At 38.9% G+C, this 25,838-nt stretch overlaps 1 protein-coding gene across 1 annotated transcript in view; it reads left to right on the plus strand.

Moving 5' to 3' along the window:
- The window catches only part of COL25A1 (collagen type XXV alpha 1 chain), a 298,968-nt gene that overhangs the window by 270,831 nt on the left and 2,299 nt on the right, over positions 1 to 25,838 (plus strand). Inside the window, exons 23-34 of the mRNA XM_066186248.1 lie at positions 847 to 891; positions 2,491 to 2,535; positions 2,834 to 2,914; positions 3,671 to 3,733; positions 5,293 to 5,343; positions 5,704 to 5,730; positions 7,787 to 7,867; positions 9,769 to 9,804; positions 10,652 to 10,705; positions 15,577 to 15,630; positions 17,544 to 17,597; positions 23,221 to 23,307. Coding sequence (XP_066042345.1) covers positions 847 to 891; positions 2,491 to 2,535; positions 2,834 to 2,914; positions 3,671 to 3,733; positions 5,293 to 5,343; positions 5,704 to 5,730; positions 7,787 to 7,867; positions 9,769 to 9,804; positions 10,652 to 10,705; positions 15,577 to 15,630; positions 17,544 to 17,597; positions 23,221 to 23,307 — 678 coding nt within the window. The remainder of the gene's footprint in view (positions 1 to 846; positions 892 to 2,490; positions 2,536 to 2,833; positions 2,915 to 3,670; positions 3,734 to 5,292; positions 5,344 to 5,703; positions 5,731 to 7,786; positions 7,868 to 9,768; positions 9,805 to 10,651; positions 10,706 to 15,576; positions 15,631 to 17,543; positions 17,598 to 23,220; positions 23,308 to 25,838) is intronic.

Raw genomic sequence — 25,838 nt, forward strand, 5'->3', positions numbered from 1 at the left:
CAGAGTCAGAAATACAACTTGACACCCTGTTGATCACGGTGTTGGAAGCAGTCCAAAGTAAGCCCTCCTGGAGTGGCAGATGTGGTTCTGTTGGAGTAGACATGGTCCTGTTGAAAAAAAAGGGGTCCAGTAATGGTGAGATGGGTCCGGTCTTTCTCCAGGGATCCGGTGGAAAAACTGGATACCTAGTGGGACTGTGGCTCCTTTTTATCTAGGTTAAGATGGTTTGGCTCCTCCTCCCTGTGTGGAGCAGCTTACAATAGTGCAGTGTAATGTGTAATGTCATTGATGAGCTCTTAATGGTCCATTAGCAGAAGACATTCCCATGGAAATAGTGAAACAATGAAGAGAGATAAGTAGCACTCCACCATCTGATAAGAGACACTGACTCATTTGGGCAAAGATAAGCAATTCTGCTCTACTTAGATGGAATAGAATAATATACTTTTTACAAAACCCATGACAGCATCTTTTAGCAGAATTCTCTTTGCAACTGCTTGGAGATTTCTCCCGGTCTCAGATTTTTTGTGGATCAGGGAGTGAGGGCTGGCAAATATGAATGAGTTTTGGTTTCCCTTCCATTAAGGGAAGAAGTGCCATTTCATCAATAGGAGCAGAGGACCTTATAATAAAGTATGAGCTGTACTGTTATTTTAACACTGTTTTTTGTGGTAGTGTTGACCTGTCATAGATCAACAACTTGTCCATAACTGGTCTTGGTTCCCCTTGTGTTAAAAATCTAACCCATTTTGTTACAGTAGCTATATTAACATTCACCATTTGCTTACATGAAAAGTTCTTCAGGAGTTTATTTAAATGCTGAGAGGTTTGTATGTTTCTGTTTAGGGACCACCAGGACCACCAGGACTCCAAGGGCTGCCAGGGTCAAAGGTGATCTTCCTTACTTTACTCATTGTATCTTAAGGGTGGAGTATTTTCTGGGGTTTTTTTTAATGATGTATGTGTACAGGTAAATGTAGCTTTCCTGCACAGTTGTTTAACTGTAAATTTAACAAATATGGCATGTTTCCAACTTTAAATCCCAGATTCTTGAGATGCAGCTTTCCAGAATAAGTGCCTTGTTTAGTTGCCACACACAGATGCTTAACTAAGGGCCAGCAAAATTAATTAGTACTGAAGGAGTGCAGAAGGATCTCACTCAGGGATCGGTTGTTCCCTTGGACTTTGCGAAGTAGGCACACAACCAGACAGTGGTTCCCATGCCTCATTTCTGGCTGGGTGGGAATGAGGTAGGCAAAACTGTGTGCAAGACCACTGGCTACCATGTGAGTGCATCTGAATGCAGCTTTTATATCACGTGGGCACCCACCCAAATAAGTGCAGTATTGTCTAATGTCAGTAAAAATTACAACGTACACATGTGGGCAGGAGTCTGGCTGGAAACCCAAGCCTGCCAATACCACCTGGCTGGTGCCTGTATGTAGTACAGAAGGGTTACTGAGCAGCCCACACAGAGACAATGAATACCATATGCTGCACTGTTCTGTAAAATTTAAATAATAAATTTTCCTATACTTAAAAAAGACATGTTGAAGTTAATGGATTCACCCTAAATGTTTTTAAACTAGTTGAAATGTTTCTCCTATTTCTTAAATACTAGATGCTGCATCTTCTCCCAGTGTCTCTACACTATGCCAAGAGCAAATATGTGCATCTTCAATAACAATACCAGACATATCAATTTTAGACTTCATGCAGTATTTCATAATCACAATTTCATACATCACAATACACATGTACATTGTCTTGAGAAATTGTGAGAAACAATGTTCATTCTATGTGAAAATTGATAATAGAGTATACAGTTAAGTGTGCAGAAATTGCTTTTTGCATTATCATCATCTACCCAGCAATTCTGCAACATGGAGTATGTTGCAAAACAGAGGAGTTGGAGTGTAGAAGGGGTTGTGTTCCTTCATATAGGTGAGCATTCTCATTCAAAATTTACAATGTAAAGCAGAACTCAACATCACAGGAGTTTATGATGTTGAATTCTGATGTTCTAATGTCATCAACTCCATCCATCACCATAACTTGCTCCGTTAGGGAATGCTACCCAGGAACTGGTCATAAGACAATGTGGTAAATGTGAACTCCTTTACTGGGTGATTTATAATAGGGGAAAAAAACCCCATGAAATTTCGCTCTACCTTATGTAAATCGGGAGGCATGATTCTGTATTTATTCTGGTAGCAGGCAAAGTTTCCATTGCATTTGGGTCTTTTCACCCCTGGGATTTTGTCTTCTTTTTTTCCTTTTTATGTACTTATCTGGCCTTTATACAACCCAGAGTTTGTGTAATGTCATAATCAGCTGAGCTGTTTATTTAATATAGGTGTTATATATATGCTGGAATTTTTGACAGAATATTCTCTAGCTTTATTGTTATTAATTGGAGGAATTTCTGTGGCTCTTTCCTCTAGTATCTGGCACAATTGGCATAATCCAGTTCTGTCTTGTCTCCTGCAGGGTGAACCAGGATCCCCAGGAACTCCAGGAGTTGATGGAGAGCAGGTACATTTTGTTTAAATCATGTAGTGAAGAACATGTGAGCAACCACAGGCTGTTTCAAGAGATTATTTCCATGATCCCAAGTTGTAACTTAATGTTCATAATCTAAATAATATGATAATATTTAATAAAGATCATTATAGTGTTGCTGCATAGTCTGTGATCTAATAAGTGCTGCATTTCTGTATTTTAATAGCAAAGGTATATGCAGCACATGACGTCTGCTTATTAAGATCAAAGCTAGAATTCTGTTGGTGTGCCTAAGTTTTTTCATGACTTGCTGAATAATTTCATATTTTAGGGTCCTAAGGGCTCAAAAGGAGACACAGGTGATCCTGGGATGCCTGGAGAAAAAGGGGGAATTGGACTGCCTGGCCTCCCAGTGAGTATGAAAAATTAATTAATTAGTTTTAGCAAAAATACTTCAATTTTTTCTCTCTTCCATTATCAGGAATTTCCAACAGTGTTGATAAATTGCAAATGGGACAGAAAGCACTAGGGAGAAAATTCTGAGATTGTTCTGAAGCTAATCTAAGAGGAGGATTGTCAGACCTTTTGTTACAGTGAAAAAAATACTGTGTTGGGAAGAAAGAGATGAGTTGGCAGTCTGACCAAAGTTGTACTGCTCTTGTAATATATAGCACAACATGGGCAAGGAGAAAGGAGCTATATTTTGAATGGAAGTTTCAGGTGACTTAAATTGAGGGGGGAGAAAAAAATGCATGAATATTTATGGGATACATTCTTCCTATTTTGTATATATAGATAGGTATACATACACATGAAATTTCTCAGCAAAAACAGAAACAATTTCAAAATTTTGTACATGATATATTGTATTACAGATACAATTTTGTATTGTATCTGTAATACAATATATCATGTATGGCGTGCCAGTTTAAGGAATTGTCATAAATATTGTGCCACAGTTGATAGCTATCTAAAATAGCATATGTTTTTATTAGTTAAAAATTATTCTTAAAGTAGTGCTAGAATTTTTTGAAGGATTTCCTTTGTATGTGTGCTGTTATTCTTTTTTTTAAATGATAATTATTTGCCAGCCAGTAAATGTCATTTCTAGATTGGTTGCTAGTAAGATTAAAGCTGTTTATAAATGCTGTTTTGTAATGATTTTTAGGGAGCCAATGGCATGAAAGGTGAAAAAGGAGACGTTGGTTTGCCTGGTGCCCAAGGTCCCTCAGTAAGTCTCAGTGTGGCATTGCAATGAACACACGAGTCCAGCAGTGGTTCTCTAGCTTCTCAGTCTGAGCAATACTTGATATTCATGACTGATCTTTCCTGAGAATGAACAGACTTCTGGTCGTAGAGCTAAATACAATTTAAGAAATTCTAAGGATATAATTCCTGTTCTGTTCTATGACTTTGAACAAGTCGGGCTCGTTTCAGTCAAAGCCTTCTGGCTCTGTAATGAATCAAAAGATAAATGAGGAAGAAAGAAAAAAACCCAAACAAACCATAATCTCTCTTAACACCTTATACTCTGGGAATCTAAGATAGTCGAGTGAGAACCAGACTAGACTGACTTCGGATATGTAACCCAGGGTAGTGAGCTAGTTTAATGAGAGAGACATTCTCCTGATTTTTTTTTTTAAGCATTGTAAAGGCATTAAAAACAAAAAAAACAAAACCAAACAAACCCAAAACCCAAAAAAACCGCCTCCATAGGACCTTTATGGTGTGGGTGACTTTCATTATCAGAGCACAGTAAGATGAGAGACCTCAGAGCAGAGGTTAGTGACAGAAGCCATAGCTCTGAGAAGTCCAAGAAGCTGCTCGGTGCCATCACAGGACTCAAGAGGGACCCCACACCTCTGAGGTTCTTTCTGTGAGAAGAAAATTAGCTTGTTAGAAATTAATTCACTAATTCATTCATCCTGTTCTGCTTATTTTCACTTGAAGGGAGACTTAAGAGTTTTCAGGAGATTTCAGAGGTGGTGGAATCTGTCTCACGTTCCAAAGTGCTTCTTGTAGCTGCTCTTGCCACCACCGACAGCTACTACAGCAGTGCATGAGTCTGGAGACCTGTATTAACTCTACAGGTTATGGCAGCAACCCATTGGGAATAAATCCAGGAAGAGAAGGGATATTGAGATGAATATATCATCATGAAATTCTTTCCGTGGATTTGTTAGGAACGTGGAAAATCAGTGCAGAATATGCGTGCACTAAATGCTGAGCAACCCGATTACCTAATTTAATGACCTCTGAGAATTTTTGGTACAAGTGGGCTACAAGAAATAAAAGGAGAGACAGGGCAATTTTGAAATAATGCCAAAGCGCGGCTTGAATTTAGTATCTTTTCCAATCGTCAGTGTTGAGGAGGAATAAAATAACACATCATCACCTTCTGGCTCTGTAGATTAAGTAGTATGAGAGAGAACTAAAGAGCACATACCATAAAATATTAAAAGTTCAAGCATCCCTTATCAGTACTGTTTGTTTTACAGGGATTTATTGTTTTTCCCTCATAGTGTCTTAAAGTGTATCATAGATCCTAGGAAGAAGAATCTGGAGGCAGGCACACTGCCAAATGGCACAGGCAGATCTGCACTTGGGGTACCCTGTCTTTCAAATCAAAATAATTCCCATTCCTAGAGCCCTGTCTAGATGCTCTGTCAATGTTCACTGTTGCATAGATGTTTTTGTAAGTGCTTGCCAACAAGGATCAGCCTGACTTCTGGTATTTTTGTGGGAGTTCTTTGCTTTGCATGATTTAATACCATTGTTTTTTATCTGTAGATGATAGGACCACCTGGACCACCAGGACCACATGGTCCTCCAGGCCCTATGGTAAGCTTGGAAGGAACAGAGGGACTAGAAATGGTCTAAGCCCTCTTGCCACTTTATTGCCTGCTTACTAAAAGTGTTATCAGAATATGTGGCCTTTAAAGAGGGGGCCTAATTTGGAAATCTTTTTGCATGTCTTAAAATTTATAGGAGCTGGAAAAACAAATTGCACATTCCTGTTATTGTTAACATGCTAGTGGTCTGGTTCCTCCTCAGAATCAGGTGTTCACTGTTCCTTTATTGACAGCCGCATTTCTTTTGGGAGTAAAGAAATATACGGGTAATTTGTATCCCTATAAAGCAAAAACTCAAAAAAAAATTGTAGTGTAGTTTCATAATGAAAAATGTTACTTTTATTTTTAGGGACCTCATGGACTGCCTGGCCCAAAGGTAAATTAATACCTGTCTTGAATAGACAGGGGTTTGCAGCTCTTTATGTCAGCAAAGTGTCATGCTTTGCTCTTGAATGCATGCAGCTATGTTTTGTCATGCCTCATTTAATAAATGTTTCTGATATTCTTAAACCTTAAAGCAGATTTTAATATTAGGAGCTTAAAAGCTTTTTAAATTTTCTGTGATTGTTTCTGGGTAGTATTTCTCCTCAGCATCAGCTGAGTCCATTTTTTGTATGAATATTTGGGATGTGGCACTAAACTATTTAGCTTCCTGTTCATGGGCAAGTTACCATTGCACTTTGGAATTACTTTGGAATACAGAAGCATGTTACAGGCTCAGGAAATTAAGTCAGATAAACTCATCTTCATTTATGCTCCCTTGTATCTCCTGCTTCTTCCAGTCTCCATGGCCTTTGTTAGGTGACAGGTATTTTGCTGACCAGTTCTTCTCATGTTATGCCGGTTCACCATCATGAACTGATGTCTGCACTTTTGTGTTTTCCAAACTGGATTCATGATCAGGCAGGTCTGGAATACAATTTTCCATAGCTTAGATATTCTTTAGGGACTCTCTTAGCCCATGAGAAAAGCTCAGGAGAGTGGAAGTGAATTTTGGCAGAGTTTGAATATTTTAATTTGTGCTTTAATTCAGTAGTCACCAGTAAGCTAAAATTCAGCATGACGCTGTATTCATTAAGGCCAGTGGTCTTGTCAGGCATGATCATTTAAATCACTATGGCTCCCTAATCTCACCTTTCTCAAAAAGTAAGGAAGAGGAGGAAAAGGTGTTTTTGTTTAGTTTCAGGCTTTTATTTTGGATTTTTAAACGTGCAAGACAGAAAATAACAGGTTTGACCCCTTCCGAGACTGTGTTACCTTGGCTCAAGAAACCTAAGTCATAAATCATTTTTTGAAATCAAGTGTGTTCCATTTTAGCACCAGCCCTGCTTTACCTCAGGCTTTTGGCCTGAGACTCAGGCTTTGTGGGATTTCTCAGGTCTGTTTCCAAAACTTCAGTGTTTCCATTGCTACTTGCTCTGAAAGTCACATCAAGTCAAATAGAGTAAGAATGAAGAAATGGCTACTTAGGGTGCAAAGCAGGCAGATGATGTCTGGAGTTACTTAAAGGAGCAGACTGGGTTCTACTGAGATTTTTTTTTTTAATATGAATATAATATAAGGCAACATAATACATCAAAGGGAAATCTAGCAATGAGGCCATGGGGAGCAGCCTGGATGAAGTTTCTGTTTCCCAAAAGAGGCAGGTGTGGTCAATACTCTCTTTGACTGAGCAGCCCTCATGCTGATGCAGTTTTTCATTATGAGAAAATGATTTATTGGCAGCTCTGAGCCCAGTATTATCATCTTGGTGATGTTTAATGTAATAGCCTATACATAATTTAACAATCACAACAAGTGCCATTTCTTACATTGTTAAAATTTCTCTGTATGAACACAGAAACTATGGACCTCCCAAATAGCTTGGCATTGTATTACCTGTACTGTTTCTCTTAACTTGTTACTGTTTATTATGTATGCTTAAAGGTTTAAAATATCTTTATATAAGATTTTGCTGCAAATTCCAGTTTACTGTAAGGAAAAGTAATGCTTCCTTACCAAATGTGCTTTTCAGGAGATCCCACTCTAGAAACCTACAGTTTTGAGGCTTACTTTTATGAATGTTTTCTTTCAGTTTGAATTATCTGCATTGGGTGGTTTATGGGATTTGAAGAATTTCCAAAACCCCCTGAAACTCATGCTTAATTCAAACCATCTAACTATAGTGATAATTATTAGGAAAAGATTAAAAAAAATCTTTTACCCATAAGTTTCCTGTAGTTTTTTTTTTTACACAGATTTTAAATCTTGAGCAGACATCTCCCAAGTACTTTTGCCCACCTTTCAATCAGTATTTAAATTGCCAGTAATCTGAGAAGGTTGAATTTGTTTCAAACTGGAATTTGCAGCTACTTCTGAGACTGGCTTCTTCTGTCCCAGCTTAAACACCCATTATAGCACCAAAAATTTGGCATTTATACTTTTACATTTAGGGTGAACCAGGGTTAAATGGTCTTAAAGGATTGAAGGGTGAACCAGGTCAAAAGGGTGACAGAGGGCCCCTTGGTCTTCCAGTAAGTAAAAAACCCCAACTATTCAATTTCAGTGCAAATCACAAACATCTCTTTCTACTCCTCATGAACAACTCCAATTTACTCAATAGCATATATATAGAATACAGCGTGTTGGAGCAGAGCATCAGTCTTGTTTTGTTTTGTCCCAGATCTGTGCTATCATCCCAAGTAATGTCCTGTAACACCCAGTGCTGTCAGGGTTTGGGTTTTTTTGTTGTGTGTCAGTTGAGAGCGTTCAGTGTCACAAGGATGTCATCACCTCCATTACATTAGTCGTGCTGTTATTCAAATGTTGTATGGTGTTTCCATTCCGAAAAGAGTCTTCCCTTTCCCCCGTCTCCTCAGTTATTTTTCCTCTTATTGCACTTCTGAAGTTCAAATGGAGAGTTCTAATTGAGGAAAGCTAAAAATTGGTTATGTGAATTTAGTTGTGTTTGGTCTTTTTTTCCCCTGGATTCTTAGTTTTGCCTTATCCTTTAGAAAATTCCCATTCTGAGAGGCGTGAATTTTGTCTTACAAGTGCAGAACCTGAAAAATATGGAAACATCAGAGTTCCTAAAATTTAGATTGATAAAATAGGAAATACTTTGTGTTTGAAAGTGTGCTGAAAAGGCAGGGGTTTTTTTGGTTTTTGTTTTTTTCTTTTTTCTTTTTTTTTCCTCAGAAAAAGAGTTCATTTTTCCTCTTTGGTGTTGTTATTGTATGAGGATTGATCCCAGTGATTACATTGTTAACAGTAAAATGGAGAAAAAAGACTTAGTTTACCCAAAGCAACACAAACCTCTCTGATTAAAATTCTCATGAACTATGTGCAGGGCCTCTGGACAAGGTCAGCGTCACTGAGAATTTTAATTCATTTTGGGAAAAATAAAAGCTCATTTTCACATTGACAGTTACATCTCTGTAGAGAGTGAGCTTTGGAGGCCTGAGCAGATGCCCTGAAAATGGCTACAAGGTAGAAGAGACTCCAGAACAAAATATGCTACTATATTTTCCAAATTTACACAGATCTTGTCTTGCTCCTGCTTGCTACTTCTAAATGTCATTTTCAGGAGCAAAGTCCAAGCGTTTGACGTTCCAAAAAATGGCTCGTTTTATTGAGTTGGCTGGAGATTTTGGCTGGGTTTGTTTGGAGGTTGGTTTGGTTTGCTTTTTTAGGAGCGGGGCGTTCCCCGGATTATTCCCTGTGTCCCGACTAGTGATGTTGCCTGTGCCGCACATCCCCGGCGCATCGGCGCTCCGGCTCTGCTCTGTTATTCGCACAGGGTCCACGAGGGGTCCCCCCGTCCCCAAGGATGCTGCGGCTCATCGCCCGGCGTGCCTGGGGCGGCCCGTGGCTGAGCTCTGAGCTGGGAGTACAGCGGGAAAACAGGAAATGTGATTGTCTCCCGGGCTCTTGGAAATGAATGAGGCCATTGTGGTCAGGATCCAGATTTTGTTGGCTGCATAATGCAGTATTCTTGCACTTATATATTTCCTATCGCAGTTAACACACATTTCTCTTCCTTTGTGTATACTATTCAGTATTGTCGCTATTTACAACTTAGAAAGCATGTGAGTAGATTACAAAGTAAATATTTGTATGTTCAGGCTCAAAAACACCTTAACATCTGGTGTTTGTAGGGCTCCTATAGCCTGACAGTGTTCTGCTCTGATACGCTTGATGTGAGGGCAGGGGTGGGTCAGTCATGTTACACTGAAGCGAGAACAGAATCAGGCTCTTGGTGTTTTATGTGAATTTTTAACTAACATGCTGTAGTAATGTGATACCCAACTCCAGAACCCTGTCACAGCATGTGCTGTACGTTTGAATTGTGTTTATTCATCAGCACCACTTACTAATCTCACGTTTTTGTCATTCGTGTCGTGCCCATCATCCATGCTTCCATCTAACCACACAGGGAGCATCTGGCTTAGACGGAAAGCCAGGAGCCCGGGTGAGTCCCTTGTCTTTCTGTGTCCCCCTTCGTGACTGAGTCCGTGTGCTTCCCAGGGCTTCTCCCAGCCAAGCTCGCTCACTGCACACAGGAAGGAAGGCCAAATGCTGCAGGCATTTTCCATGCTGCATAAGAAGCGGCTTCAAGCAGATTCTCAGGGCAATATCTATGGGAAAGAGAAGTAAATTCTCTGTAAAAGGAGCTCTGAACCTTAAAAAGGCAGCTTAGTTTTGATTTTTGGTCGGACAACTGCTGTGGTCGGGTTGCTAGTTTTCCTGAGTAGGGTTAGGGATTTAGCTTACAGGAGAACATAGCTGTTCAGTGCTAATATGCAATCAGTGAAGGAGGTGCAGATGTGCTGGGGTTCATCTGCAGACACTGTTCTATTACACATCATAGACGTTAAATCTTGTGCTTTCTTTAATGAGAAAGAAATCTATACAGTGAAAGAGTTATGTCTGGGAAGTAAGATTCTCATTGATCCCTGCAATAGGTAAGTCCATCTTACAGGTGGAGATTTCAATTTAAAGAATAATCAATTTTAAAAATAAAACAATAATTAAAAATCTCTTTTTTGACCCTTCCATCTTCTTCCAATCAGTTTAAGATATTTGTAAATCTGATTGCTTCCATGGATGCAGTGAACACCAAATAGAAGAAAGACCCTTGTAACAGGAGAGGTTATAGGTGGAGTTTGGAAGGCCAAATAGGGTGCATCACGATTAAATCCAGATTTTCAACCAGTGAAGGCTGATTCCATGTTAGTTCTTGTGTACAAGACAGCTATTGAAACTAAAGAGTTGTAAGAACAAGCCCTCTCTCTTACCCTCTTTATTCCTTTTTCTAGGGTTTAGATGGCCCAGTTGGTCCCCATGGCCCTGCAGGTCCCAAAGGAGAGAGAGTAAGTATATGCTCCATGTGCTTCTCCTTACAAAGTGACTGCCACAATGGAAAAATGTCATATGGGGACTCATACTGTGCCTAGATGTTACAGAGCAGAAGAGTATCTCACCTGTAGAGGAGCAGCCCAGAACTGTAAATGCACTCTATTTGCACACACATTTATCTGTTTGAGGTTGACGTCATAATTCATTAACTCCAGGGGAGCTGGTATTTTGAAATGACTAATCAGTTAGATTAGTTAGATTGACTGGACTTTCTAGTTCACAGTGCCACAAACAGAACATTATTTTCATTACTTTCATTATGTTATGTAAATTGAGAAAACAGACTGGTACAAAAGAAGATTATGTGATCTGATTGTATAAGAATGCAATGGCAAAAAAAGAAGAGTGTTTCTCTCTTCTTTTTATTCAGGAAAAATATATCCAGCCTCTGTAAACTTTTTTTTTTTTTTTTTTTTTTTTTTTTTTTTTTTTTTAAGCTTAGGAGATAGGAGCCCTGCTATTTAATTTGAAATATTCAAGGTAAATTTTCTCCAGTGGAGATAGGATAGGGACTCTGATCTTTAACTATAGCTAGGTGACTAGCCTGTCACCTTCAACAATACAACCATCAACTTATACAAAAAAACAGAAGATGATATCCTAACTAAAGCCTCCAAGCAGTTGCCAGTCCAGAACTTAGTCTCTTTGACTTCCTCACTTTAACAAAACAACTGTACTAAAACAACTTCAGACTAGCTGTATTAAGGACACAGCCACATGGCAGAGGTCCAGTTAGCTTCATCTGAGGAAGGTAAGATGGATTTTTACAGAGCTATGTGTTGAGGAATAAATACAAGACATGCAGCATAGTCCAAATTAAACTGTACAGTAGGCTGCAGTTACCACTCAGGCTAGTTAAGTGCCTGAAGGACTTGAGTATTTTTTCTGTTTTTCTAGGGGATTACTGATTCAATTCTCTTTTTTTTTTTTTTCTTCACTTAGGACAAAAATGTATCTTCTGTCCATTCTGTGAAAAGATAGTTGAACATCCTCTAATCTTAAGTAAATAATTTAGATGAGATATACATGTAGAAGTATATAAAAATACCATACATTTTATTCTTGCATTATGAGCTTTTATGTAGAAGGATATGCATGTGTGCTACCAGTTGAAGTGTCTTTGACTATAAAATATAATATAAACTATTCTTCTCGTCTGTGGAGGAGAGCTACTAATATTTTTTCCTTGTGAGGGTATGCAAGGTCTTAAAGAGTCGTACAGCTGGATCTGGAGTAAGCCCTACTGTAGCTGTAGCTACAAAGGGGATAGGAATTGCTGTGATGTAAATCAGTAATTGCATGAGCATAGAAGGAGAACTTCACAAAAATAGAGAGACCAAGGTGTGCAGAAAATTCCTACACACCCACCATTTTCTGTGGAGCTAAATGAATGGGAGGAAGTTCACAAGACATAGAAGGCTTTTTCCCAAGCAGGCAACTAGCAGGATTGTAATTGTTCATTTAATTATTCAATACCATTTGGGAGGAGGAGTTGTTTGTAGCATAGTTATGTAACAGGTGCCCAGTGTTGATATATGTCTCATTATTTAAATAACAAAACATATCTTTTTAATGCTGTTTTACAACTTGCCTTTGCAACTGTTGAACTTGTTTATGTGAAAGCAGGAGGGAGACATTTTTGTCTGCAGATTTCAGACTTTACTTTTTAATTAAAAACAGTGCATAGGGCCAGTGTTCACTGTCACTGAATAGGGCCCCATTTTGTCTGTATTGATAAGAAAAACCTTGGGCCAGTATAAACCCAGAAGGGAATTAGGGCTGTTTTACAGAATAATCATGAATTTATTGGTGCACAGGCTGCATTTAAGGTGATGCTGAATTAATACTCTGAGGCTAAACAGACTGTTGTGCAAATTAGGGTGGGTTTTTGGTTTTCAATTAACTATTTATTAAAATAAAAAACATCAGATCATCTTTACAAATTCTGTTTAGATGGTGACAAGGTAGACTAAGAAAATCATGCATAACACTATAATGCGGTTTTATGCATTTTTTAGTAGAAAGAGTAAGAGGGTAGTAGAAACTGAAAGAGTAATTAATAATGTAAATTATTATAATTTATGAGGCTGGTGTCTAATAGTTCTTACTGATTTTCACTATTGGAATACCATTTTGTCAGGTGCTTAGAAAGATTTACTATCTTTACTACGTGGAGAAGTAGGACATAATAGGCCTCTGAATCTGACTGTACTCATTATTTTCATTTGCATGTTGTCTTAAGAGAAAGAAAAGTAGAGAACACTGGAAAACAGATAGACATCTTCAGCTACTGCTGATTAAAGGAGACTTGTAAGCCTGAAGGCTGATGACAGGCATAATATATATCCAGCTTTATCCAGCTAAAGGAATCTGAGAGCTGGAAATACACATTTCCCTTTTTTTTTTTTTTTTATTGATGACAAGGACCTGGTTTTCAGCTTGGTTTTGGCTTTCAGATGTGTAGCCTGTGCAACACTGTCATCATTACACACAGTTAGTACTAGTAGGTAAAGTGCATTCTCTTTAATTTGGTTAAAATGTTTCTCACCATGACAGTGTTTTGAAATCTCCTTATCTATTCTAATGGAGACACAGATTATTCAGTTTTGTTCATGCAAATTTTAACTCTCATTTGTCCATGATTCAGGAGACTGAAGTGAAACAGGAGGAAAAAAAAAGATAGGTTATGGTTTCTATTTATTGGACAATGATAGATTGTCTCACAAAAAAAAAAAATAAAAATCTTGAAGTTTGCCGATATCTGCTACTCTGAAGAAAATTGTGATGGTTGAGAGCAGTTTGCTCATGACAGTCCATCACTCTCATATAATCCATGAACATTCAGGACCTCATCTGATATTCCAAACATGTTTCAGTATGTGTTTTGTATTGAAGGCAAAAAATTCTGAGATACAGTTCTCCAAATATATTCTTACATAACAGGTGAGATTATTTCCTAGGCTGATACATTCAGTATCTTTATGTCTACCGTATGTTTAGCAATGTTAAAAGTCTATCTCGAGAGGACTTTGTATAGTCATCTTGCAGTTGAAGAGTAAAAAAAAAAAAAAAAGATGCTGAATTAGTCTTCACATATTTCGAGTACTGATCGAAGAGTTTTGTAGCTCTTACCTCCATGGGTCAGCAAATCAGTTTCTTCTTAGCAGAAAGCTTTAAAGCTGCAAGGGATTTATTGTTTGGAAAATCAGCTGTTACTTCCCAATACCTCCTATTGTCCTGCCAGGGCATCCAGCCTTAATGCAGCTCAGAAATTAGCAGGGGAGTAACAGAATCCAGAAAGACCTGACACTGCACGTCTCATTACCTCTAGACTAAAGCAAGTGCCCACCTAAGAAAATTATAATGTATTTAAAACAAACCAAGTGTCAGTTATTCTGACAAACTCCTAGGATTATTCAACCACAGGTTAAGGTCCCATTTGTTCTGGTGACTGCCTTTTTGTATAATTCAGTCAATGAAACTTAGATATAGCAGCCCATTTTTGGAACTGTGCCAAGTACTTGGATTTGCCAATGATCACCACTATTAATTAGGTACACATCTCCATCTCTGTCTCATGCTTTTAATAATAGTCATTAATGAAATAATAATAAGCAGTAAATAACCCAGAGGATGTTGTACAGAGAATTATCCCACAAACATAAGTGCAGCACATGCTAGGATGGAACACAAAACTTCTGCCCACCAAGAGCCTTGCACCAAGCCCTGTGTTAGGGTGTGTTCAGCAAAGAGGGTGACAAAGGGACCCAAGTCACCCTGCATAACAAATCCAGAGTAGGAGCTTTGAAAACTGGAGGTAGTCAGAATTTTTTTCTTCTATTTCACCAGCACTTTGAGCAGTTTTGTGCTCCCCAGAGAGAAGTGCTTTTCTGATGGATTTAATTCAGAAGAAAGAAAGCCGCAGTCTGAAACAAGACTGCTTTCCACACCTTCTTCCCAGCCCTGACTCCCTTCCAAGCTGACAGGGACCTGTCCTTGCAGTTACACGGGCTAGTCCTGGCTGGCTTGGGAAGCTTAAGTTCATATCAATGTTGAAAAAGAACAGTTAGAGAGTAAAGGTGATTTTTACTGTCGGCCTGAAATTTGTCGCCTTGAAATTCCATTCCATTTGGAAAAGTTTACCCTGTATTAAGCTCGCAAAATGACTTTGGCAGCACCCCTCTGGAAACTGGTAATTTTTTCATGGATTTTAGTGCAGAATGAGATCAGACTTCTGGAGTAATCTCTGTACTTGTTTGTCTTGCATATTATTACAGTTGTCTTGATTTTAATAAACCAGGGTATTTACATCACTTATCTAGAATCCAATAGAGGACTTAGCAACACAGTGTTGTGCATAGGATAATCTTCACAATGTCACTGTTAATAGCATTGCCTCCTTAAATCAAACTTTGACTGGCACATTATTTTTGCCTGTCACTGTGCAGCATCTCAGCTGCTATGTACATATACAGCTTGATGCTGTATTTCCTCAGTTTTCATTACAACTTTGGGTTTTTACTGAGAGCAACATTAAGGTTTTAAAAGCTTCAACTTGACACTGGTGCATGCTCAGTTGAAACATATTTTCAGTTACTAATGTATTTAAAAATGAGCGTGATATCATATGCCTAAAAAGTCGTTTTGCCTAGAAAGTAGTACACACCTTCTCTTTCCCTCTTAAATATTTAATAAAAATAAATGAGCTTGGATATTTTCCACTCAAAATACTTAGGAATCATAAACTTTAACCTAAAGCACTTGGTAGAGATAATTTCTGAGATAGCCAATGTTTTTGTTTGCTTGTTCTGTAATCTTTTCTTAGGGTGAGAAGGGAACTGTAGGTGACCCTGGACCCAGAGGACCATACGGCTTGCCTGTAAGTTGCACAGAGTTTGTACACACTGCACTTTTCATCCTTCCCTGATTAAACTTTGTGTGCTTTATGGCTGATTTTCACCTAGCAGTAGAATTATTTGGAAAAGGCAGAGATTGATAATAAACCCTGACAGTGCAAGGTCAATGGTCTGAATCACACTCTTGGGTTTCTACCCACGCACATGAAAAATGAGACCTGACATGAACTAGCAAGAGAGAGGAGATGTAGAATGCAGGTGCTCCTGGTTCAGCAGCCTTTGGCCATCAGCTGCCTGGGGACCATGTGAGAGTGCCAGGAGTTCAGGAGGAACTGTGGAAAGCTGTGAATTTCTTAATGTCAGTAAGCTGCTTGGATTTCCATACTTCAAGGTTTCTTCACCATTCTGGGGTTTTTTTTGTTTCTTCATTTGTTACTTCAGAGACCTGTTCTGCTTTCATTTCTCTGTCATCTACTCAGAAGCAATGTGAGAATTTCATTGTTGCTCATTCATAGGTGGAAATTATTTAAATCAATAATTTTAATTATGTTATCCATTTCTAAAATATGAGGGAGAACTTCCTTTGGCCTGACAAGGATATCCCCAGTAAAATCAGTTGACTTTCCCTGTTTACACTGCTAATGACTGGGTCAGGTGTGTACATATACACATGGCTGTTCTGTACTTTGACGCAAGGAAAGTCATGTAAATGTGCTTGGCCAGGCACAACCAGCCTTTCCAGGAGACTTTTAGTGTTTCCGTACCCTCTCCAGTCTAATCTGTTTGATTAATTAATTTAAGCTGTAATACAGACCTGTGGTTTAATTGGATCCATTTAACTGGATCAGGAGTCAGTGGCTGGAGACAGTTTTCAGGCTCCATGGACTGTTAAATTAGCTTGCCATGCATTTTTATGTGAGGGTCACTTTTGTGAGTTAAATTAAAAAAAAAAAAATCCTGTTTCTGTTTTCCACTTCTGCCAACTAAAAAGAAAATTTTCTAGGTTTTTCCTGTCTTTTTAGCTTGCTCCCAGAATCTGCCTACGAACAAAATTTTACAGTCAAGCAAAATTTTGCAGCCAGGTTATCAGTTCCTGGAAATATTAAACATGGGCAGCAGTGTCCTTGTCTGAGGGAAGCTAATGCAGTTCCTGTGGTTCTTTGGCAGGGCAAAGACGGCGAGCCTGGCCTTGATGTAAGTAATGTGTGTGACCAGGGCACTCTCAGGGGTCGTAAGAGTCTGCCAAGAAATCCCTTAGGGGCACAGCATCTTTGCTGCCTTTCAGTGTGCATGCAGTGCCTGCAGAGAGTGTGCTGAGTGCTGCGTTTGCTCTTTCTCTGTGGTAAAGAGGACAAAGATTGTGCTATGTACAGCCCTTATCAACAGACACCACCAGATAGCAGTGCTTAGTAATGCAAGTACTTGGTCCTTTGGATGTCAGTAGGCTGAAAAAATGCTTGCTAAGAAAATACTCAGATGACTCACTTGTAGAAGATCAAGGAGTCACTTAGCACTTAGTTAACTGGATTTATTCTAATTAAAGAGAATAATTCCATAGCCTCTAAAGGATGTGTTCAAAACATAGGCTCAATCCTTGGCATGCTAAAAAGACTTACTGGAAGTCTTTTTCTGTAGTCCTACACTGAAATCCCTGACTTGGAGGAGTCTTTTTCAGAATGCACATATGCTATGTAGCATGGATGATTGCCAGTTTGAATGGTATGATTTCTCTCTGTAGCTGCCAAAATGTCTCTACCAAACTCTGTGACTTACTCATCTGACATGCTCGTGTGTCTGTGCGTGTGTCCACACGTAACACACATAGAGGTACAGAGCATGTAGTGACATCATCTTCCTAGGTTTTCCAAGAATATTTGAAAACTCAATCTGCATATTAATAAAAGCCAACCTATCTTTGTCCATTTTGTTTTTATAGGGTTTCCCTGGTCCTCGAGGAGAAAAGGGTGATATAGGAGAAAAGGGAGAAAAGGTGACCACAGTGTTATTGACTGTTGCTTGATTCCTCAGCTAATCAGTTCTGCTGTCTTTATGCTATAAACTGTCCTGTTAAAACTTATCTTTGTTTTTTTTACTGTGTGCCAAAAGGCAAGTCACAGATAAATGCTAAAGCAAAATCATGAAAAACCACAAAAAACCTATGTAAAGGACCAGAAATATCAACATGTCCCAAAGCACAGACTTTTTTTAGGCTCATTTTCTCCAATCCATCTTGCACTTGTTGAAAGTCCTGAAATATTTAATGCAGACATTAGTCATTGTGGTAGTGCTTTTACACTGAATAGCCCAGCTCTGTTCCCTGGCAGTATTTGCAGACTAATGGTTGATCCTGGTGTAGTGTGCCTGTACATGCTACCTGTCCTGCTCCAAGTGGCTAAGATGGGAACTGCTGGAATTCTTATTTTTGGCAATGTTTTATTTGCAATTAAGGACTTTGTGATACATATGGGTTGAAATTGAATCATATACTCTGCCATTCTGGTAAACCAACTAGAGTGTGAAGTTAGCAGAAACAGCCTTGACTTTCTTTTCAGTGTACAGACACAGTGACTTGGAAATCTGTTTAGTAAAAAGCAATGCAGGACTTAATGTGTGTAGAGACACTTCATGAGCAAATCTCTTCCATTTCTATCCAACACAAATCCCAGCTTGCTGAATTAGAACTCACACCAAGTCACTTAGTGTAAAAGTCCATACATGATGGAGATGATTTTTCTAGGTCAGTCAAATATTTGTGTCAAGCTGACATATGCAGGGTTAGGCTAGATTAATTTTTTATTATGGTGTCCTAAACAAGAAGCAGGGCTAAAAAGTCACCGTGGGTGTTAGAGTTCATCCCTGTTTCTTAATGTGGTTAGGCAAAACACTTCCCAAGAATGCGCTGAAAAGGGAAATATGAAGTTCATCCTTCCCTTTTGTCCCTTGGTATATTGCTCTTTCATTTGAGCTCAGAGATCCCCGGTAAGGTACCGATTTTGCAGAACAACAGTTGTTTAAGCAGGTGCTCCATGAATGTTATAAAGGCAGTGTTTGACCTGGCGGAGTAATCACAATGAATGGTGTGCCCTTACTTGCTGTCAGAGTACAGGTCTGTCTGCCACCAGTGAACAGCTTTTCTCCTTGAGAGCAGCTAGCAGTCGAGGGGTGTAACTGATAACTGCCAGCTCAGAGAGGTGATGGCCAAAATGCTCTTTGTGCCAAGTGGGAGTTACAGCAAGTGCCAAATTGAATGAGCTTAACAGTATATTCTCACCCTGGGATACGTTCAAAGAGTTGTGTCCAAAAGATAAAAATAAGTACTGATGCCTCTCTAATCAATTCCAGTGAGGTTTCTTGAATTCTGCAGATGGTCTTTTGAGCCTCACAGTTCAAGGAAAAATCAGAGAGTAAGAAGGTTACCAAGCTGGCAGGGATCTGGGCAAACACAACTGGTAGCTGAGGTTGGAGGAGATGGACTGGCTTAGTCTGACAATGGGGGGGCCAAACTACTTGAAGGAGGAGACAAAAAAATAATAGAGCAAAACTCTTCTGGGTAATGGCAGCTGAGGACATGCAGGACCACAAGCTGCTCCTGAGAGGCTCAGAGCAATTGTTCACTAGGAGAACAGCACAGCACTGGAATAGTGAGTCCAGAGAGGGGGTTGAACCACTGCTCAAGGAGCACTGCAGAACCTGGTCTGGTCTGACCTGCCCTAGGGTCAGGAGTCATCCTGCTCAGGATGGGAATCACAGGCAACCTCCAGAACTCCCTTTCAGTCAGGCTTTCTGAGTCTGTGTTACCACGTCCAGCTAGAGCAGATAGGCAGACAAATTTCAGCCACAGGCGCTCCAGAAGATTTTTAGAAGAAAAGATGGGAAGCTGGTAAAAAGTTCGCTTATGCAAATATAATGTGAAAATGGAACAGATGACATTCAGCACTCAGGATGTAAAGATGTTTTCATTTTCCAGAGTCTTGCATGCTGCAGAGCTTGACAAGATAAGTCAAATATGGAACTTCCAGTTGCGAGGAAGTGAGGGAATTGTATGTGGGAATGGTGTGTGGCATGACTACACCCTTTTTGGAGTTCAGTTGTGATTTAGGTTGCCTGTGGAGATTTATTCTCTTGGGCTGCAGGACACATCTCCTAGGAACTCTGGTCCTGCATCTCCCTAAAAATTCATGAAAAGGCAAACCCGATTTCCTGAGGAGAATGCGTGGGATAAAGTAGTTCGCAAGTCTGATCCGTGTTTCAAAAAACACACTGTTTTGTGGACTTTCAGAAGGAGGATTGACAGGAAGTCTGTAGGGCAAAAATGGAGATCAAATACCTGCCTTAAAGATTCCCAGAGTAAGGAAAACTAGGAGGCGTAGGAAGGCCTTTCCCAGTGAAAAGCCAGGGAAGATATAGCTGAGACCTCTGTGGAGGACACTTCCATTGCACAGTTTAAACACATTTTTCCCATAAATTAGGGAATATTTATATCATGCAAGCAAACTTATTTCACTGAAATTACTTTACCTGCATCAACAGTTCCTTTTCCAACTAGAAAACTGGCTCTCAAAAGATACAATGTAATACAATTAATCCAAGTTCTCATTATACCTAGTCTTCTGTGCTCTGGTGGTTTTCCTTATGTAGATTACTAATTATCTATGAGTAAATTGGTGTAACAGCATCCATTTCAACAGATAAACAATATTTGTAACAACAGATGAATACCATCTCGCCTATGATTTCTTGGTTTTTAAATATTTCTATTGGCTGTTGGTCTGACATCATGCAAATTGAGATTCGTGAGTTTCCAGTTAACAAACTTAAATTGCGCTGCAAAACTACATACCATTATGGACATTCTAAAGAGAACCAGTGACACTTTTTGTCATAGACATGCAGGGAATAAATCTTTACTGCTTAAGTTTGAAATGGGGCCTAGATTGTTGATATGTATTTTAGCCCATCAGTAGTTCTGCTACAGTGAAAGCAGGTCAGTGTTTGCATTGTCTTCTTAACATGGGTGTAAAAATATTTTAAAAAGTGTTCTAGCTGTTATTACTTATATAAAATTATAGTCCAGCAGCACTCATCACAAAAAAGGTTTGTATTTTGAAGTTGTATGAATAGAAAAAAAAATTCCTTTCAAAAACAAGTAGGCTTTAACAAAAGTTAGAGATTGTGTTGTGGTGAAGGGAGGGAAGTGGCCCCGGTCCCAGATGCACAGTTGTGACTGTTGTTATGAATTTTGACAGAGGAGTCTGAACAGAGGATGAAAAGGCATTATCCTTCTCCCCTACACTCTGCATCGATGAGAATCTGTGCATGTGAGGGTTGTAGATTGTTCCAACCTTAGTGGTGTTGTGGAAGTGCCACAATTTTTTATTTCCCTAGGCACTGAAGAAGGACAAAAAGGATTTTTTTTTTTTTTTAAATCCTCATCAGATGTAGAATCTCCATAACCCCTGTGGGTTTCTATAGTTCAGGATAAGGAGTAAAGATCTAACATTAAAAAGAAAGAACTCAGTCTGTAGAAAAAGTAGTAAAGTACCCAGGAAATTCAGGCTGTTTTCAACACAGATGACTGCTGCATTGGATCAAATAAGATCATAGATCTGCCTGCAGAACTGGAAATTGAAAATACTTATCTGCTGGCTTGTAAAACAAGAAGTTAAAGAAACAAAAATTCTAAAGATTTAAAAAGGAGTCAGAACTCAAACTGTACTGTTCACTTTCAGAATCCTTTTTGGAGTATGTCCATGCTTTGTGCTTGCATACACTCACTGCAAATAAATTGGTGCTCCATTGAGCACAAATAGCACGAAATTTGACCCTAAGATGTTGGGTTTCTCTGCTATGTTGTCATCTTTGTAGGTTTAAGATGGAAATGTAGCCAATTTATGGTTCTTGTCATGTGAGGATTTTTTTATATGACAGTCTTATCATTTGGTAAGGACTGGTAATGTTTGGGTTGCTGTTTTTCCAAATATTATCCTGTGACCTTTTGGCACACAGAAAAGATAGACAAGTAACTTTGCTTCTATCATGACATGGATGCAGTATGTTTTGCTCATGGAACATTTTGTTTTATTTGAATGTGTCAGGTATGCTGTTATATTAAATGACTAATATGCTTTCCTTCCTTTTAAAAATATTTTATAGATATATATATTTATGTGTAAAATTATTTTTCTCTATTTTTAATGGATTAAGTCTTTCTGTACTGGTGTGGAACAAGTTAAATGTCTATTTAATATGCTTCACCAAAATCCGTCTGTCTTTCCAAAGGGGCATTCCTTCCTTCTCCTTCTACCCTCATTCCTTACAATTCCTGTGTCTTTTTTACCCTTTTCCTCACAAATTAAATCCTTCCAGTAGCCACGACCTCACTTGCTGGTTCTTCGATGTTATACTAATTTTCCTATGACTATTTTTCCCATTTCTTTGTGATATCCTGATTTACTCATCCTTCCTATCCCATTTTTTACAATCCTAGTCCAATTTATTTTTTTTAAGTGATCCCTTTTTGATTTTTGTGAAATTGAGAGCAACCTGAAACTCATTTACCATTGTGATCAACTGGTGTGAAATCAATTATAAAATGAACTCTCTAAACCTCTTATACTGCTTGAAGGTGAGGTCATCTTTGCAGGTAGCTTTGTTGAGGGGAGTCAATTAATTTCCGTGAGAATTAAAGCACTGGAAGTTTTGCATGTAAAAAGAAAACTCAGTGTGAAATCAAAGGATTAAATCTTGGTAAAACAAATATATGAAACATTGCCTGCAGCAGACAGAATATTTGAAATGCTTAAATAAATAATCTAATTATCACTTCTGATTACTTTATGATACTAAGACAATATGAAATTGTTGAAAGTGTCATAGCACCTCTCCATCAAGCAGTTTGAGTGTTTTGATTCCTCTAACAGGGTTTGAAATGGTCGTGTTGTATTTGGAGTGACAGCAGTGTGCACCCTCAGTGATGTCTGTGGGTTTCTGTGGAACAGAGAACAAGATTTGTTCCATACTCTTACCAGAGTGCAAAGGGTCAGTTAGCAAAGGATGCTGCTGGCCAGGTTCACCCTTGATGTGACATCCTGAAAGCTGATGCAATTAAGTCAGTCGTCCCTATGAAGCGTCTGTGCCACAGATCTTTTATCAAAAGACCTGCTGATGGATTCTGCTCTCCCAAAATTACTTCTGACTAGTGGCAAATCCTCTGGGAAGCTGATAAGTTCAGCTTAGTGAGCATGTACCTTTCAGTGCTATCACTTATCAAAATAGGACACCTCTTATTCTGGACTGCAGATAGGGGGGATTTGCAGATTTGCCTCTGTCTCAAGAAATCAATGATTTCAAGCCCTGTTCTAGGTTACAAAACATTCATAATACTGATATGAAATACCAACACAAACTAATAGAGACTGATTGCAGTTCTTGCTTGTGATCATATAATTTATTTTTCCACATAATGCACCATCCAAACCAGAACACAGTGGTAAGTGTCATTTCAGCTCTCCATTGGCTTAAAAAGAAAAAACCCAAACTTTAAACCCAATCTTCCTTTTTTTTTTTTTCCCAAAAGAATGAAACTTGTTTTATCCAAACCGTTGTGTCCACAGGGGGAAAAGGGAAAGAAAGGCAAAAAAGGGCCTAAAGGGGAGAAAGGAGAACAGGGTGCTCCTGGATTAGATGCACCTTGCCCATTGGTACGTCTCACTTGTGTATTGGAAGATCAGTCATCTTGCTGTAAACTGATGGAATAAGAAATGAGGGGAGAGGAACAAGCACTAGCTACTGTGCAACCTGTTGCCCTTTGTTAACACAGCTTCATCTCAGGTGCAAATTCTGAAGCAGACTTTGTTTGTAAACCTCCTAATTTGGTTTAAAGCACCAGACTTAAGATCTCTGGGCTAAGTTTGTGAGGTTTTGATGGTGGGATGATTTTTTTTTCTTAATTTTTTTCTGCAAAATACATTGGAAAGAAACCAAATTTAGAATGTGCCAGAATCAGTGCCCCACAGGTTTAAATCATAAGCAGTCAGCTTGTTCTTCTTGCCTCTCTGTTGGTTTTTTTTTGGGGGGGGGCGGTGGGGTGGTGGTTTGTTCTTGTTGCTCACTCCATTTAAGTCAATACTGAAGGCATTTCCTTGACAGTAACATTGCAAGTTAATCTTTACAAACAGGGATTCCGTGGAATTAAGGGGGAAAAAGGGGAGCCAGGCCAGCCTGGCCTGGATGGGCTGGATGCCCCTTGCCAATTGGTACAGTATTTCTCTTTCCTACCAACCCTGCATGCAGTTCCTTTGTTTGCAGTCCAGCCATTCTCAATGTAAAGTAATGTTTTTCTGAGCTGGCTTTACATTTTTCATGTAACACATGCATGTGCATGAACAAACCAGCTGCTTCAAGTGATCATAACTGCAGTGAGAGAACACACGTTTTTGTTGACACCTTAAGCCTAACTCTCAGCAATTTGCTCCCACGTCACCTGGTAATTTATAAGTTTATGTCCTTCCTACATTTTCCCTGAGAATCGTTGGTTTGTTACTTTCCTCGCAAAATACCCGTTGCCTTACTCACCCTGAACCCAAGTTGTAGAAATCCAGTACAACGTTCACCTCTAATCAAATCTGATGACTTCTGTCTGCACTGCTCAGTTCCACACCCTGGCCTGTCCCATAGCTACTCTGCACCCTGGTCTTCCTTCCAAATCCTTGCCATCCTAGGGGCATGTTTTCACAGTTTGGCTAAAATGAGTCACAAACAGAAGGATGTAAATACTGTTTCTAAAAATCAAGGTTTCCAGTAAGCCAAGCTGGAGCTTAACTTCCAGACCATCCACAAGTAATGTTTCTGGTGTCTGGTCTGTTACCAGAGTATTCAAACACTTCTGGAAATAAAAGCTTACCTGATGTTTGTAAGAATGTAACAGTCTGCAGCCCAAACCCTCACTGTCTTTGTTATTTAATGTCTTCAATTTAATGGTCTTACCCTTGGAACTTACCTTCCTGGAATACACACAACACTCCCCATCCTACGCTAGCATGAATTCAAGTTCCCACCTGTACTAAAATGCTACTTCTTGACCCTCTCCCTTGTACCAATCTGGCAACAGTGATTTTTATTTAGTGGTAAAGTAAGTTGGAACTCTTTCCCATTTAAGAAAGAAAAGAAAAGAAAAGAAAGAAAAGAAAGAAAGAAAACCCCAAATGAATAGTACATACACATTTCCTAAAGATACAAGGAGGATTTTTTTTTAATTGTTCACAGTAAAATTTGATCTGCATGTTCTGCTATTGTTTGGTGGTTAAGCACGGTTCTCTGAAATGAATGTTAAATTAAGTAGGTTTTATTTTGACTATAGCACTTCTAATTTGAAGTCAGTGGCTTTTTAATTGTAAACACACAGTCCATTAAGATTATTCCACAGTCCATGTTGTATGCTTCCAATTAATGGTAACCATATCTCATATTTTGTTGGAGATAATACAGCATGCTTTTGTATTTAAAAATGTTTCTCTGTCTCTGTATTATCTTTTATATCTGAAGATCCACTAACAATCATTGATGGATAAAAATATTCTGTTTGTAGATAATTGCTAGAATAAGCTGTTTAGCACACCACACTGTCTCTTGTTTAGGCAGCAAGTCATTCACATCAGACCACATGCAAGTATATTCAAAAATCTGTAATAACCATTATCTTCACATGTAGGTTAACATTAAGTATTGGTATTCTAAATTCTAAGAAACGTAAAGGCCTGATTTTTTTTTCTGCTTATACATAGTCTAGTTACATTGTATGTGCTCCTAATTCTGAGCATGTAACTCCCTGAATAAACCCTGGAACGCCATGTAAATTGGAATTACATCCATGAAAACCAGTATGACTCTGGTCGAAAGCTGGCCCTGATCATACTGGATGCATAGAGATACATGAAGGTAGGGTAGGAACAGAAAAGAAAAGGAGTCACTCTCACTAACATGAGAAGAAATTAGATGGCCATATTGCCCAAGCACTGAAATAATCAGTGGTGCTGTACTGCCTTGCTCCCACTGCTGGTGTTTTCTTCCACTGTGGCACCCTAGGTATGTTCAGGCCTTAAGATTTCACTGCTTCATTCAAAAACTGATATTGAAAGTGAAAAGAAAAGATTCTACTCCCATTCTAGTCTTGCTGTCTTATCACACAGTGACCTTTGTGTTGAGGGGCCCCTAAAATATAATACTCTCCAGA

The sequence above is a fragment of the Chamaea fasciata genome, unplaced genomic scaffold, assembly GCF_029207755.1.
Source record: "Chamaea fasciata isolate MVZ Bird 193981 ecotype frontalis unplaced genomic scaffold, bChaFas1.0.hap1 SCAF_6, whole genome shotgun sequence".
Classification (NCBI taxonomy): domain Eukaryota; kingdom Metazoa; phylum Chordata; class Aves; order Passeriformes; family Sylviidae; genus Chamaea; species Chamaea fasciata.